General features: G+C 48.8%; 1 protein-coding gene across 3 annotated transcripts; it reads left to right on the forward strand.

The window, feature by feature from the left end:
• The first annotated feature begins 5,081 nt into the window (after window positions 1-5,081).
• Window positions 5,082-11,934, forward strand: FOLR1 (folate receptor 1). 3 transcript variants are annotated; one of them, XM_025357227.1, is made up of 6 exons: window positions 5,082-5,291; window positions 6,428-6,493; window positions 8,030-8,205; window positions 10,883-11,071; window positions 11,224-11,359; window positions 11,509-11,934. In XM_025357227.1, the coding sequence occupies exons 3-6, from the start codon at window positions 8,038-8,040 to the stop codon at window positions 11,787-11,789; spliced, it is 774 nt and encodes a 257-aa protein (XP_025213012.1). In that variant the 5' UTR covers window positions 5,082-5,291; window positions 6,428-6,493; window positions 8,030-8,037; the 3' UTR covers window positions 11,790-11,934. The 3 variants fall into 3 exon arrangements, with proteins under 3 accessions (XP_025213012.1, XP_025213011.1, XP_025213013.1); XM_025357226.1 differs by lacking the exon at window positions 6,428-6,493; XM_025357228.1 differs by lacking the exons at window positions 5,082-5,291; window positions 6,428-6,493 and having other exon boundaries at window positions 7,999-8,205.
• The last annotated feature ends 1,114 nt before the right edge of the window (window positions 11,935-13,048 follow it).

Genomic DNA, 13,048 nt, shown 5'->3' on the forward strand with positions numbered 1-13,048 from the left:
AGGCTGGTCTCAAATTCCTGGACTCAAGGAATCCTCTCATGGGAATCCATTTTTAAGTGGTATTATGAGAGCTCTAAACACAGTCAGGAATCTCAGATAACCTCCTTAAATGAGACGAATTCAAAACCTGACCGGCATATTCAAACCTATCTGCCACTATTGAACAGGTAGCTGGAGACACTGCACAAAGCCTTACAGCCCAACAAAGTCTCTCAATTCCCTGGTTCAAGTAGTATTAGATAATTTAATTGCTTTAGATTTTCTCTTAGCCAAACAAGGAAGAGTCTGTGTGGTGGTCTCTAAGATCTGTGGCACTTACATCAACATTTCAGGTGAAGTAGAAACTATATAGGGCTGGGCCCAGTGGCTCATGCCTGTAGTCCGAGCACTTTTGGAGGCTGGGGCCGGAGGATCGCTTGAGCTCAGGAGTTTGAGACCAGCCTGAGCAACATGGGGAAACTCCGTCTCTATAAAAAGTACAAAAATTAACAGGACATGGTAGCACATGCCTGTAGTCTCAGCTACTTGGGAGGCTGAGGCAGGAGGATTGCTTGAGCCTGGGAGGCAGAGGTTGCAGTGATCAGAGATCATGCCATTTCACTTCAGCCTGGGAAACAGAGCAAGACTCTGTCTCAAAAAAGAAAAAGAAAAAGAAAAAAGAAAGCTGGGCCTGGTGGCACACCCTGTAATCCCAGCTGTTCAGGAGGCTGAGGCACGATAATTGCTTGAGCCTAGGAGGGGGAGGTTGCAGAGAGTTGAGATCACGCCACTGTATTCCATACTGGGTGCCAGAGTAAGACTGTCTCGAAATAAAGAAAAGAAATTCATACAGAAAGAATTTTCAGCTGGGCATGAGGCTCAAGCCTGTAACCCCAGCACTTTGGGAGGCCAAGGGGGGCAGACCACCAGTCAGGAGTTAAAGACAAGCCTGGCCAACATGGTGAAACTTTGTCTCCACTAAAAATACAAAAATTAGCCAGGTGTGGTGGCGCATGCCTGTAATCCCAGCTACTCAGGAGGCTGAGGCAGGAGAATCGCTTGAACCCGGAGGCGGAGGTTGCAATGAGCTGAGATTGTGCCACTGCACTCCAGCCTGGGTGACAGAGCGAGACTCCATCTCAAAAAGAAAAAAGAAATAAAGAAAGAAAAAATTTCCACACGAGCTAAATGGTTACAAGAGGTATGAACTACTGATCCTATCAACTACGTATTTAGTTGGCTTTCTACCAAACTGGGAAGTTCCTTTCAAGATGCCATTCAAGTCCTTGTTATAGTCATAGTCTCCATCTACCTTTTCTTCTTTACATTTAAATTACCTATAATATGTATAACCAACTGCTGTAAGTCTGCTGCTAAAACCAGAATTATGCTGGCTCAGTGCATAGAACTTATAGACAAGTTAAATTGGTAGCCCTACCTTTTGGCCCTTATGTTGCTTGATAGACCTTAGGGGTTGATGAGTGCCTGCCCACCTCTATTCCTGTCTGGTCAAGATGTTCAATTGGCTATAAGTCTCTTGGCCACAACGGTTCCACCAAGGGACTGGGTGGTCCTGGAGCAGGTAGCCCCACCATCCTGGCAACGACATGGTACAAATTTGGCTATTGATGCTGCCTGTGGCAGATCTCAGCTAAAAGCAGGAAATGTGGAATAAAAAGAAAATCCGCCAGGTGTGGTGGCTCACACCTGTAGTCCCAACACTGGGAGGCCAAGGCAGGTGGATCACCTGAGGTCAGGAGTTCAAGACCAGGTTTGTTAACATGGTGAAACCCTGTCTTTTCTAAATTTACAAAAATTAGCCAGGCGTGGTGTGGGCACCTGTAATTCCAGCTATTCAGGAGGCTGAGCCAGGAGAATCGCTTGAACCCAGGAGGCAGAGGTTGAAGTGAGCCGAGATTGCGCCACTGCACTCCAGCCTGGGTGAGACAGCGAGATTCCATCTCAAAAAAAAAAAAAAAAAAAAAAAAGAAAGAAAAGAAAAGAAAATCCAAAGCCCACTCAACTGACTGAACAAACCCCTCTTGGCCAAGGATACCCCGCAAAAACTTCAAAATCTAAGTTTCTTGGTTATGATAAGACAGGAGGCTGGTCACACCCCAGTACACACTCTTCCTTACTGTTACTAGCCTTTTTTCCTAAGAGTGAAGCAGAAACCAGTCCTGGAAAACAGATGGAAGAATCCTGCTGATTTCAACTTCAACCACCTGATGCTGTGGGCAGATGTCCCTCTTTTTTTCGTGTTGTTTTTTTTTTTTTTTTTTTTTTGAGACGTGGTCTCTTTTTTTGAGACAGGCTCTGTCACCCAGGCTAGAGTGCAATGGCATGATCTCGGCTCACTACAGCCTCTGCCTCCTGGGTTCAAGTGATCTTCCCACCTCAGTCTCCCGAGTTGCTGGGACTACAGGCACACATACCACCATGCTTAGCTAACTTCTGTATTTTTTTTGTAGAGATGGAGTTTTGCTGTGTTGCCCAGCCTGGTCACAAACTCCTGGGCTCAAAGGATCCACCTGCCTTGGCCTCCCAAAGTGCTGGGATTACAGGCATGAGCCACTGAGCTTGGCCTCTTTTTGTGATTTTGATATGACAGCAGACCAGCTCACAAAGCATTCCTTCCTGATCAATTCCTGTTAACCATGGGCTGGCTCTGGCCAATTTACAGAGGCTGCACACAAAGTGCCTTTGTGTCCTATGTTTCGCCTTTTGATGTGTACAGCCTAAGTTTGCATTTTAATGTTAAGTCTTGGCTGGGCATGATGGCTCACACCTATAATCTTAGCACTTTGGGAGGCCAAGGTGGGAGGATTGCTCGAGCCTAGGAGTTCAAGACCAGCCTGGGCAATATAGTGAGACCCTGTCTCTCTTTTTCTTTTCTTTTTTTTTTGGGGTGGGGGGAATGGAGTCTTGCTCTATTGCCCAGGCTGGAGTGCAGTGGTGTGATCTTGGCTCACTGCAACCTCTGCCTCCCAGGTTCAAGCAATTCTCCTACCTCAGCTCCCAGTAGTAGCTGGGATTACATGTGTGCACCACCATACCCAGCTAATTTTTGTATTTTTAGTAGAGATGGGGTTTCACCATGTTGGCCAGGCTGGTTTCGAACTCCTGACCTCAGGTGATCCGCCCATCTCAGCCTTCCAAAGTGCTGGGATTACAGGCATAAGCCACTGCACCTGGCCTTCTGTCTCTATTTTTAAATAAAAATATAAATAGATCGGGTGCCGTGGTTCACACCTATAATCCTAGCACTTTGGGAGGCCAAGGTGGGCAGATAACTTGAGGCCAGGATTTTGAGACAAGCCTGGCCAACACAGTGAAACCTCATCTCTACTAAGAAATAATATAAAAAAATAGCTAGGTGTAGTAGTGCACACCTATAATCCCAGCCACTCTGGAGGCTGTGGCAGGAGAATCACTTGAACCCATGAGGTGGAGGTTGCGGTGAGCCAAGATCATGACACTGCACTCCAGCCTAGGTGATAGAGCGAGACTCTGTCCAAAAAAAAAACAGCTGGGCGCCATGGCTCACGCTTGTCATCCCAGCACTTTGGGAGGCTGAGGCAGGCAGATCACTTGAGGTCAGGAGTTTGAGACCAGCCTAGCCAACATGGTGAAACCCCGTCTCTACTAAAAATACAAAAATTAGCCGGGCGTGGTGTCAGGCGCCTGTAATTCCAGCTACTCGGGAGGCTGAGGCAGGAGAATCTCTTGAACCTGGCAGGTGGAGGTTGCAGCGAGCTGAGATCGTGCCATTGCACTCCAGCTTGGGCAACAGAGCAAGTCTTTGTCTCAAAAATAAATAAATAAATGAAAATAAAAATGAAAAAATAAAAAATTAATGTTAAGTCTCAACCCCAAAGTGAACACAGGATGTATGTAACATGTATGTTTGCTTAGTACACACGCATGTGACTCCCTTTCATGGACATTCATAGCTTCTCCTGTAACCCATTAATATGTATGCTAGCCAACCTATTTTACATAAAACTCCTGTCCCACCCTTCCTCCCTCAAATTGCCTGCTTTTGGTCTCAGCCAAAGGTTCCACTTACCAGCCTGCATATTGCAACCCAACATAAGAAATAATATTGTTTCCAAATATATAGATCTGGTGATTTTAAGTTGACACTTCCCAGATCGTCACAAGATTCAGGTATAGCTCACACCCTGTGGTTGCAGGGCACAAGCTAGGATCTCCTGGGAACTGATCTCTTTGAAGGCCCTAGAAGGCCTCCCTTCTTGGTTGATTTTCCTCCAGAGATCCAACTGCCTTCTCAGGCTCCCCTGCCTGCCTCCTCCTCGGTCCTGACCTGTGGCATTGCCCAGGTTACTGGGCCCCCATCTTCCCTGCACTTACTGCCACTCATAGGCTGATGGTTCCCACACCTGCATCCAACCTGGACTCCTCCCCTGAGCTTCCCCTCTGCAACCACTTCCCCCTGGGCCAAGGGCACACAGGCACCTTGACAAAACAGTGTTCTGTGTTTCTTTCTGCCCAAACCTGCCCCTCCCTCTCCTTTTTCCCATCTGTGGTACCACCATGGGCTCAGAGAATAAAAAAATGAAGGCTTTTTGTCATTGACTGGGGTGGGGATGGAGGGAAGAGTTATCCCAGAATCATAGGTGCTGTAGAAAGGATACCTGAGTTGCTGGGAGAGGGGGTCTGTGAGTTGGTGATGGAAGGAGAGCTTGGCCCTTCAAACAGCTGAAGATCTGATCAAAAGATTCAGAACATCTGTGATTTTGTGACTGGCAATGAATGACACTTGGGCTCATGGGGTTGGGGAAGTTGGGAGATTTGGTGGCTCTACAATTTATGGCCTTTTGAGATCCTTGCTCTCTATAGCTGTCTGGGAGGTTGGAAACCCGGGCTCTAGTCCTTGCCCTCATCCTCCGGATCTCATTTTCCTCATCTATGTAACAGGACAGAGGGGTTGGAAACTGATGAGATTAGCTCAAAGGATCCTGGCAGCTCAGGTTGCAAGATTTTTTTCAGACCTGAGCATTTGGGAAAAAATGGGGTAGGTGGAGCTTAGGGACTAGTCTTAGGCCTGTACTGTTAATTCACCCCCTCCCACTTCCCCATGGAGGCTTGGTTGGTGCTCACAAGCAATAATTAACTGCTGAGTGGCCTTCGCCCAATCCCAGGCTCCACTCCTGGGCTCCATTCCCACTCCCTGCCCCACTGCCCGTCTCCTAGGCCACTAAACCACAGCTGTCCCCTGGAATAAGGCAAGGGGGAGTGCAGAGCAGAGCAGAAGCCTGAGCCAGACCAAGAGCCACCTCCTCTCCCAGGTATGACACTCCCCATCCCCCTTCAGAGGCCACACACCCTATGGTACTCCCAGCATGTGTTAAGGATTTGCTGAACTGGAAGGGCCCTCTGTTTGCCTGAAGCCCAGAGAATCTTGAAGTGGAGACTGAGGCCCAGACCAGAGTATGGCCTGCTCAAGCTTAAATGACAAGTTAGTGTTCATCTCCCTGAACTAGTACCTGGGCTCTAGCCCTTCAGTCCAGCACTGAGTTCTCAGCTCTTCTAGTCTGGGGCCCCAAGGTTGGGGGTGGGGGTCATGATTGTTGGTGGGGAGGGGTCACAGCTGGACCAAGACCTGAAGGTGAAACTAGGAAGGTGGGAAGGGGGCTTGCGGAGTGATGCTGGTCAAAAGGACAGGAAGAGAGCCTGGCTTCAGAAGCAGCCACGGCAAGAGAGACTACTGACTGAACAGGTGGGCTCCACTGAGGGCTGGGGAAAGGATTTTCTCAGCCCCCATCCCCAGCACTGCATATTGGCTGCACCCATGAGAGCCTCAGCACTGTGAAGGTGCAGGGAGCAAAGGCCAAAAGAGCTCTGGCTTGAACTTGGGTGGTCCCTGCTGTGTGACTTGGGGCATGGCCCTTATCTGTGCTCAAATGCTTCTGCAAAGATTAAACTGGCTTGGCCGGGCGCGGTGGCTCAAGCCTGTAATCCCAGCACTTTGGGAGGCCGAGACGGGTGGATCACGAGGTCAGGAGATCGAGACCATCCTGGCTAACACGGTGAAACCCCGTCTCTACTAAAAAATACAAAAAAAACTAGCCGGGCGAAGTGGCGGGTGCCTGTAGTCCCAGCTACTCGGGAGGCTGAGGCAGGAGAATGGCGTGAACCCGAGAGGAGGAGCTTACAGTGAGCTGAGATCCGGCCACTGCAGTCCAGCCTGGGTGACAGAGCAAGACTCCGTCTCAAAAAAAAAAAAAAAAAAAAAAAAAAGATTAAACTGGCTATCCTTTGTTGATTTCCCCTTCTTACATTTAATCCTTGCAGGAGAAAGCTAAGCCTCAAGATAGTTTGCTTCTCTTTCCCCCAAGGCCAAGGAGAAGGTGGAGCGAGGGCTGGGGTCAGGACAGGCTGAACGGGAACCCTGTGCTCTAAACAGTTAGGGTTTGTTTCCCAGGAGCTAAACCCAAAGGATCACCTGGTACTCCCTGAGAGTACAGATTTCTCTGGTGTGTCCCTCAAGGTTAGTGAGTGGGTCCACAGAGGCATGACTGGATCCTGGAATGAATGAATCAACCATGAGAGAATGAATGAACACTGGAATCAATAGAGTAGCAGAATAATGGATTGTGGAGCAGGAAGGAGAGCTGCTGGGTGGGAATTCAATTCCAGGCCTATCTGAACCCTGCTGTGCCATCAGCCTGGAGACAGCCCAGCTCAGGCCCTGCCTAGACCCCTGTCAAGGAGGCCCTGTCAAGAGGAGAGGAGGGGCAGCACGGGGGCAAGGCAAGCTTGTGAGCCGGAAAGCATGTCCACTTTAGCGACTGGTATGTGGAAGATGAGTTAGAGGAGACAGATGGAGAGAAGTCATAGGAAATAAATTCCGAGCATTTTAGGGGGACCCAGACACCTGGTGACCAGTGGAGTGAAGGAAACAGTCACCTCCCAAAATTCAGTGTCTCAGGTCAAAGGATTGAAGTTCCGTGATGACCAAGGAGAGGCCAGCTCTGTGGTAGGGGGCACAGGAGCTCCCCAAGGCCCCAGGGCTGTCTAGCTGGCTGCCCCCTGCCAGCCCCTGTGCCCTGTGACCCCCGTCCTGCCCCACCCCGCCCCAAGATCCCATGGTTTCCAGGAGGGGCCTACTCAACTAGCTTGAGTGATGAGGCTAGAAAGGGCTGGGACCAAGGTTTAAAAAGCAACTATGAAAAACCACACTGCAGCCCCCCAGCTAAAACATTTTTATAAGCTTTTTGTTTTGTTTTGTTTTGTTTTTTGAGATAGAGTCTCGCTCTGTCACCCAAGCTGGAGTGCAACGGCACAATCTTGGCTCACTGTAACCTCCGCTTCTTGGATTCAAGTGATTCTCCTCCCTCAGCCTCCTGAGTAGCTGGGACTACAGGCACATGACACCGCACCCAGCTCATTTTGTATTTTTAGTAGAGATGGGGTTTCACTATGTTGGCCAGGCTGGTCTCAAACTCCTGACCTCAGGTGATCCACCCACCTCAGCCTTCCAAAGTGCTGGGATTACAGGCGTGAGCCACCACGCCCAGCCCATTTTTGTGAACTTTTACAACGAAGCAATTTGGTGTCAAAATCTGGCCTGAAAATTAATGTGAGCTTATGTATAGTTTTAATTTATCCCACCAGTGTAACTGTTTCACCCCAGAACACACACTTGATTATTGGGTATATGAAAATTATATTATATTTGAATCACCTTTGATGAAATCCTAAAAAATTTTAACTCTGAAACATTTGAATGAGGCATTGTGGACCTATGACAAACTCCTGGCTATTTCTGCATTTTGCCCAAATCCATCCTTGAATTATATCACTTGAACCTCGTGATCACCTGGAGAAGGCAATGAGGCTCAAGCCAGGGAGGGGTGGTGTCTAATCCCACCTCTCACTGGATCTGGGAAAACTGAGGGAGATGGGGGCAGGGCTCTATCTGCCCCAGGCTTCAGTCCAGGCCCCACCCTCCTGGAGCCCTGCGAACAACTTAAGGCCTCACCTCCGCATTCCTTGGTGCCACTGACCACAGCTCTTCCTTCAGGGACAGACATGGCTCAGCGGATGACAACACAGCTGCTGCTCCTTCTAGTGTGGGTGGCTGTAGTAGGGGAGGCTCAGACAAGGACTGCACGGGCCAGGACTGAGCTTCTCAATGTCTGCATGAACGCCAAGCACCACAAGGAAAAGCCAGGCCCGGAGGACAAGTTGCATGAGCAGGTGGGCCGGGGGTGATCTGGGGTGGTGAGGGACTGGCTCAGGAAGAGGAAACCAGGACATGGAAATGTCAAACTCCATTCACTGGTGAAGTGAAGGCAGACAGACCCACAGGAGGAGCCCTTCAGTTTGCATTAATATGGGTGACTATTTCACAGACACTGTGTGCCAAATGTCGGTACAATGCCAACAGTTCACCTTCTTGATTGTTGAGTTTCCGCATGACATAGATAAGGAAGCAGGCCCAGAGGACAGCCTGGGAAATGAAGTTGGAGTGACTCATCCTGGGGTTGCTTGATTTAGGGATTTAGACTTTGAATGACTCCTCCAAAGATCCGAGGGAAGAAACTGCATACTGTGCATAGTGGCCTCTTTTCTGCCAGCCCTAAACAGCTCAAGAAGGGAGAGTCTCTCACATTATGAGGCTGGGTGCGAAGCATTCTTTTTTTTTTTTTTTTTTTTTCCCTGAGACGAGGTCTCCATATGTTGCCCAGGCTGGTCTCAAACTCCTGGACTCAAGTGATCCTCACACCTCGGCCTCCCAAAGTATGGGATTACAGAAATGAGCCATACCCCTCCTGAAGCATCTTGGTTCATGCATCTAGCAAAACTTTGGGCTGTGTCTCTCAACCACATTGGACCTGAGTTCTCCCTATAACATTTATTTTGCTACCACCCGTTTAATATCCTGAACATGATGATATAACTAAAGAAAAAGCAGAGGAAAAGTAATTTGTAGTCCGGTGTTATGGCTCACGCCTGTAATCCCAACACTGTGGGAGGCCGAGGTGGGCAGATCACTTGAGATCAGGAGTTCTAGACTAGCCTGGGCAAGATGGCAAAACCCCATCTCTACTAAAAAAACACAAAAAATTAGTCAGGTATGGTGGCACATGTAGTCCCAGCTACTCAGGAGGCTGAGGTGAGAGGGTCAACTGAGCCCAGGAGGCAGAGATTGCAGATCGTGCCACTGCACTCCAGCCTGGGCAACAGAGTGAGACCCTGTCAAAAGAAAGAAAGAATGAAAAAAAAAAAAGAAAAAGAAAGGAAAGGAAGGAAAGGAAAGAAAGAAAGAAAGAAAGAAAGAAAGAAAGAAAGAAAGAAAGAAAGAAAGAAAGAAAGAAAGAAAGAAGAAAGAAAGACGAAAGGGAGGGAGGAAAGAGAGAGAAACTTGTAGTATGCATTTCTTTTTTTTTTGTTTTTTCTTGAGATGGAGTTTTGCCCTTGTTGCCTAGGGTGGAGTGCAGTGATGCAATCTCAGCTCACTGCAACCTCCACCTCCCAGGTTCAAGTGATTCTCCTGCCTCAGTCTCCTGAGTAGGCACACACCACCACATCCAGCTAATTTTCTGTTTGTTTGTATTTTTAGTAGAGATGGGGTTTTTACTATGTTGGCCAGGCTGGTCTCGAACTCCTCACCTCATGATCCGCCCTTCTTGGCCTCCCAAAGTGCTGGGATTATAGGTGCGAGCCACCGCACCCGGCCTTAAGTGCACATTTTATTTATTTATTTATTTATTTATTGACATGGCGTCTTGCTCTGTCGCCCAGGCTGGAGTGCAGTGGCACAATCTCAGTTCATTGCAACATCCGCCTCCCGGGTTCAAGCAATTCTCCTGCCTCAGCCTCCAGAGTACCTGGGACTACAGGTGCCTGCCACCACGCCCAGCTAATTTTTGTATTTTTAGTAGAAATGGGGTTTTGCCATGTTGGCTAGGCTGTGGTCTCCATTCTTGACCTCAAGTGATCTGCCCACCTCCACCTCCCAAAGTGTTGGGATTACGGGCGTGAGCCACTGTACCCGGCCCACATTTTAATATTTAGCTCATCAGCCTCAAGTAACGAGATTCAGAAAGCTTGAGGATAGCCACACAGGAGCATAGATTCCACTCATTCTGAATTTCACAGCCATCACAAGTTAGTTTTTAAGGAAAAATAGTAGTTCCTAAGTTGTTTCTTAATAATTTATAATAAAAATAACATCCGCAATTGATTGGCTATACATTGTTTTTTGTATCACAAATTCCGGGAACAGATAATGGGTGAGGCAGCTAGTCAGGGACAAAACACCTCCTGAGTAGCTGGGATTACAGGTGTCCGCCACCACACTTGGCGAATTTTTGTATTTTTAGTAGAGACGGGGTTTCACCATGTTGGCCAGGCTGGTTTCAAACTCCTGATCTCAGGTGATCCACCTGCCTTGGCCTCCCAAAATGCTGGGATTACACGAGTGAGCCACTGCACCAAGCCTGGGGTTACAATTTAAATTGATTTTTTACCTTCAAATCTTTGTCACCTCAGTGAGGCTTAATCTGACCGCACTATTACACTGCAAGTCCCCATCCTTCTCCCTTGCTTAATTGTTGTCCAAAGCAATAATCAGGTGATGTGTTCATTGTTGTAACTCTAGTTTCTACAAAAGTACCTGGGTGAGAGTAAGTAGGATCTCAATAAAGGTTGAATTAACAAATTTTGTAATGACTGCAACTCCAACAGGAGCTCCCTTCTGGGCTCCCACAGTCTCTGACGGCCCTCTCCCCTAAAGAGGTCCCAACAGCAAGTATTTTCCTGGGTGACTTCCAGTGGGCTGGGGAATGAAGGACTAAGAGGGGAGACACTGCATGTGGAATATTCTGGCTGTTCTGGCTGTGGACCAAGTCCTGTGTCTTCCCCCATCCAGTGTCGTCCCTGGAAGAAGAATGCCTGCTGTTCTACCAACACCAGCCAGGAAGCCCATAAGGATGTTTCCTACCTATATAGATTCAACTGGAACCACTGTGGAGAGATGGCACCTGCCTGCAAACGGCATTTCATCCAGGACACCTGCCTCTACGAGTGCTCCCCCAACTTGGGGCCCTGGATCCAGCAGGTATGCATGGCTTCCTGTAGGTACAAGACCTAGCGGAAGAGCTGAACTTTCCAGGCATCTCTGCAGGCTGCGATCCCAGCTCCAGTTCTATTCAGGGCTGGGTTGCTGGGATTCTTGAACCTGAGCCCTTCTTTTGTAACAAAATCTCCCAGGTGGATCAGAGCTGGCGCAAAGAGCGGGTGCTGAACGTGCCCCTGTGCAAAGAGGACTGTGAGCAATGGTGGGATGATTGTCGCACCTCCTACACCTGCAAGAGCAACTGGCACAAAGGCTGGAACTGGACCTCAGGTGAGGGCTGGGGTGGGCAGGAACGGAGGGATTTGGAAATGGAGGTATGTGGGTGTGGAACAGGGATGTGACAATTTGGGGTTGTAGGGCTGGCAGACCCCAAGATAGTTCTGGGCCCTGTGGATAAAGGTCTTCCTTCTTCTCTACAGGGTTTAACAAGTGCCCAGTGGGAGCTGCCTGCAAACCTTTCCATTTCTACTTCCCCACACCCATGGTTCTGTGCAATGAAATCTGGACTTACTCCTACAAGGTCAGCAACTACAGCCGAGGGAGTGGCCGCTGCATCCAGATGTGGTTCGACCCAGCCCAGGGCAACCCCAATGAGGAGGTGGCGAGGTTCTATGCTGCAGCCATGAGTGGGGCTGGGCCCTGGGCGGCCTGGCCTCTCCTACTTAGCCTGGCCCTAACGCTGCTCTGGCTGCTAAGCTGACCTCCTTTTACCTTCTGATACCTGGAAATCTCTGCCCTCTTTAGCCCCATAGCTCCCAGCTATTTGGTTCCTGCTCCATGGTTGAGCCTCTGACAGCCACTTTGAATAAACCGGACACCGCACATGTGTCTTGAGAATTATTTGGGTATGAATGGGAACGTGACTGTTTTGTTTTCCAATTCCCGTTGATTGAAACCAGTGAGACTGGGCCAATTCCTAGCTCTGACAGTTGCTATGAACTAACCTGATACTTAACTATTCTTCTAACTTAGGAGACATTCGTAGCTCTCAATTTCATTTTTCACTACAGCTCCAATCTAGAGCCAAGTCCAGGAATTTTTTGTTTGTTTTGAGACAGGGTCTCACTCTGTCACCAGGCTGGAGTGCAGTGGCATGATCTTGATTCACTGCAACATCTGCCTCCTGGGCGTAAGCAATCCTGCCACCTCAGCCTCTCAACTTGAGACCACAAATATGTGCCACCACACCTGGGTGTTTTTTGTTTTTTGTTTTTTTTTTTTGAGATGGAGTTTCGCTCTTGTTGCCCAGGCTGGAGTGCAATGGCATGATCTCAGCCCATGGCAACCTCTGCCTCCCAAGTTCAAGTGATTCTCCTGCCTCAGCCTCCCAAGTAGCTGGGATTATAGGCATGCGCCACCACACCCGGCTAATTTTGTACTGTTACTAGAGACAGGTTTTCTCCATGTTGGTCAGGCTAGTCTTGAACTGCCGACCTTAGGTGATCTGCCTGCCTCGGCCTCCCAAAGTGCTGGGATTACAGGCGTGAGCCACTGCGCCTGGCCCCACCTGGCTAATTTTTACATTTTTTTTTGTAAAGAGGAGATCTTGTTACGTTGTCCAGGCTGGTCTCAAACTCCTGGCCTGAAGCAAACCTTTCATCTCAGACTTCAAAAGTACTGGGATTACAAACATGAGCCACCATGCCCAGCACAATCTCAGCTCACTGCAACCTCTGCCTCCCACATTCAAGCAATTCTACCTCAGCCTCCTGAGTACCTGGGACTATAGGTGTGGGCCACCATGCCTGGCTAATTTTTCTATTTTTATTAGAGATGGGGTTTCGCCATGTTGGCCAGGCTGGTCTGGAACTCCTAACCTCAGGTGAACCACCCACCTTGGCCTCCCAAAGTGCTGGGATTACAAGTGTGAGACACCATGCCCAGCCTAGCTCAGGATTTTATCATTTAAACTGAACGTAAGTCTCCCAGGGTTGATTCCTGTGCTGTGCTTAGCTCTCC

The sequence above is a fragment of the Theropithecus gelada genome, chromosome 14, assembly GCF_003255815.1.
Source record: "Theropithecus gelada isolate Dixy chromosome 14, Tgel_1.0, whole genome shotgun sequence".
Taxonomy (NCBI): domain Eukaryota; kingdom Metazoa; phylum Chordata; class Mammalia; order Primates; family Cercopithecidae; genus Theropithecus; species Theropithecus gelada.